Source organism: Eimeria maxima, genomic scaffold (genome assembly GCF_000499605.1).
Source record: "Eimeria maxima Weybridge genomic scaffold, Emw_scaff1200, whole genome shotgun sequence".
NCBI classification, from domain to species: Eukaryota; Apicomplexa; class Conoidasida; order Eucoccidiorida; family Eimeriidae; genus Eimeria; species Eimeria maxima.
Genome location: NW_013563428.1, coordinates 2,501 through 5,000, shown reverse-complemented (window position 1 = coordinate 5,000; position 2,500 = coordinate 2,501). Strand labels below are relative to the sequence as shown.

The 2,500-nt window shown below is 47.6% G+C and overlaps 1 protein-coding gene across 1 annotated transcript in view; it reads right to left on the bottom strand.

Moving 5' to 3' along the window:
- EMWEY_00049830 (hypothetical protein) overlaps positions 1-493 on the bottom strand; it is a gene marked incomplete at both ends in the record, with an annotated part of 581 nt that extends 88 nt beyond the window's left edge. Inside the window, one exon of the mRNA XM_013477373.1 lies at positions 139-493. Coding sequence (XP_013332827.1) covers positions 139-493 — 355 coding nt within the window. The remainder of the gene's footprint in view (positions 1-138) is intronic.
- Between the last annotated feature and the right edge of the window lie 2,007 nt (positions 494-2,500).

Sequence of the window (2,500 nt, the reverse complement as noted above, 5' to 3'; positions counted from 1 at the left end):
ACCCTAAACCCTAAACCCTAAACCCTAAACCCTAAATCTATCTTAATTATCTATCCTTCCCTCCCTTATACTACTTTCTTGCATAATGCCCTCTCCTTCTGCCTAAACCCTAAACCCTAAACCCTAAACCCTCCCTACCTGTTGTATTCTTCTTGTTGCTCATAATGCCCTCTCCCTCCGCCACCTCCTCGGCCTCTCCTTCGTCCATAGTACCCAGGACCACCTCGGGGGCCCCCCCTAGGGGCCCCCCTTGGTGGGCCCCCAGGGCCCCCTCCTCCTCTATACCAGGACCCTGCAGGGACATCATCTCTTCCCCAACATCGACTAGAGTTCTGGGGGCCCCCCATGCCCCCTCCTCGTCCTCTGCTGCTGCCGCCTGGGGGCCCCCTTGAGGGCCCCCCCCATCCTCCTCCGCTGTCTGATGGGGGCCCCCATCCGTCGCGGGGGCCCTCGTAACGACCGTTAGGTTGAAATGAAGAAGAGGGGGCCCCATGAAACCCTGAGGGTACAGCAAGAAAAAAAAAGAATAAATAAATGCATGCATGCATGCATGCATGCATGTAGATACTGCTGCAGTGTCTATCTATACACGTCCTGCTGCTGTTATTGCTGCTGCTGCCGCTCCTGTTCCTGCTGCTGTTGCTTCTCCTACTGCTGCTGCTTCTGCTGCTGCTGCTGCTGCTGCTGCTCTCCTGCTGCTGCTGCCTATTTAATATAATATTTTTCTTTTATTTATTTTTCCTCATTAAGGGAAAAAAATAAAAGTATTAATTGGGGTGTATAGGCAGCTCCTGTATATATACTAACCTCTATCTCCTCCTCTCCCTCTCGGCCCCCCTCTGTGTCCTCCCCTGTTCATTGTTATTGCTGCTGCTGCTGCTGCTGCTGCTGCTGGGGAAGGAAGGCGGGTATATCGATACCGCACGCACTAGGAGTCTCCTTGTACATTACGCATGCATTTATTTATTTATTTTTTCTTTTTTTTTTTGTTATTTTATCCCTCCTTAATAAAAGAATAAAAAGGGAATAAAAAAAGGGTACTGAATTAATCTAAATATTATTTGTTGGGGCCTCCTATAGGGGGCCCTCCTTCTTCCCTACTAGTTATGTATATATAAGCTGCTGCTACAGCTGCTGCTGGTACAAGAGCTGTTGCTGCTGCTGTTGCTGCTGTTGCTGCTGCCTTCCCTGTACCAGGGAAGAACAAAGAAATATAAAAGGAATATAAAAGAAAGAAAAACAAATAAAGGAGAAAAGAAGAGAAAAAGAAGAAGAAGAGTTTTCTTTGTTTATCCTTATACAGCATAGAAGACATATATAATATAAAAGCGCATGCAACAGCAGCAGCAAAGATTACCGCAGCAGCAGCAGCAGCAGCAGCAGCAAATGGAGGCAACAACTCCTATTTTTGCAGCGAGGCAATTTTATCTTCCCTTAAAATGAAGCAGCAGTAGCAGCAACAGCAGCAACAGCAGCAGCAACAGCAGCAGAGCATGCGAGAAGCCGCCGGCGGGCCCCAGCAGCAGCAGCAGCAGCTGCTGCTGCTGCAGTCCTGCAACAAGTTCATATTTTTTTCCTTCTTTTTTATTTTTTATTTAAATATAATTAAATATCTACAAATAACTCATTACCTTCAATTATAATTATTTATATTACCCCTATTATACCAGTCAAACAGGAGCAGCAGCAGCAACAACAGCAGCAACAGCAGCAGCTGTCTTGACACCTTACGCAACAGCAGCAGCAAACAACCTATTAGATATTAATTAAACATTTTATTCTTCCTTCTTTTTTTCTTTTTTCTCTTTTTCCTCCTACACAGAGGAAACATATTAACAATAGCTGCAGCAGCAGCAGCAATATGCTCTAACATGCAGCAACAGCAACAACAGCAGCAGACGGGGGCCCCGGAGGGGCCCCCGTCTGCTGCTGCCTCTTCTTTTCCCCCTCGTTCTTCTCCTGTACATGCAATAGCTGCCTCCCTCAGCAGCACCACCAACTCCAGCAGCAGCATCCCCAGCAGCAGCAACATCCCCAGCAGCAGCAGCAGCAACAGCAGCAGCAGCAACAGCAGCAGCAGCAGCAGCAGTATAGGTATAGACCGTTGTAAGGAGGCGTCCTGTGGTGATCGTCTTCGTATAAAGAATCGTTTTGTTGTTGATCCTCCAGATAGATTAGATATAGGACAATGCTCATGGTCTATACTACATACTGCAGCAGCAGCAGCAGCAGCAGCAGAAGATACAGCTGCAGCAGCAGCTGCTGCAGCACCAACTGCAGCACTCAGGGAGGAAAAGATGGTGAGTTCATGATTTATCTGTTGCTGCTGCTGCTGCTGCTGCAGTTTATATACAGACGTAGCTGCTAGATGCATGCATACAGTGCAGGGTAGTATTATCTGCTGCTGCTGCTGCTGCTATATCTTTTTGTGCTACATTTCCTGCTGCTGCTGTTGCTGCTTCTGTTGCTGCTGCTGTTGCTGCTGCAGCGGCAGATAACT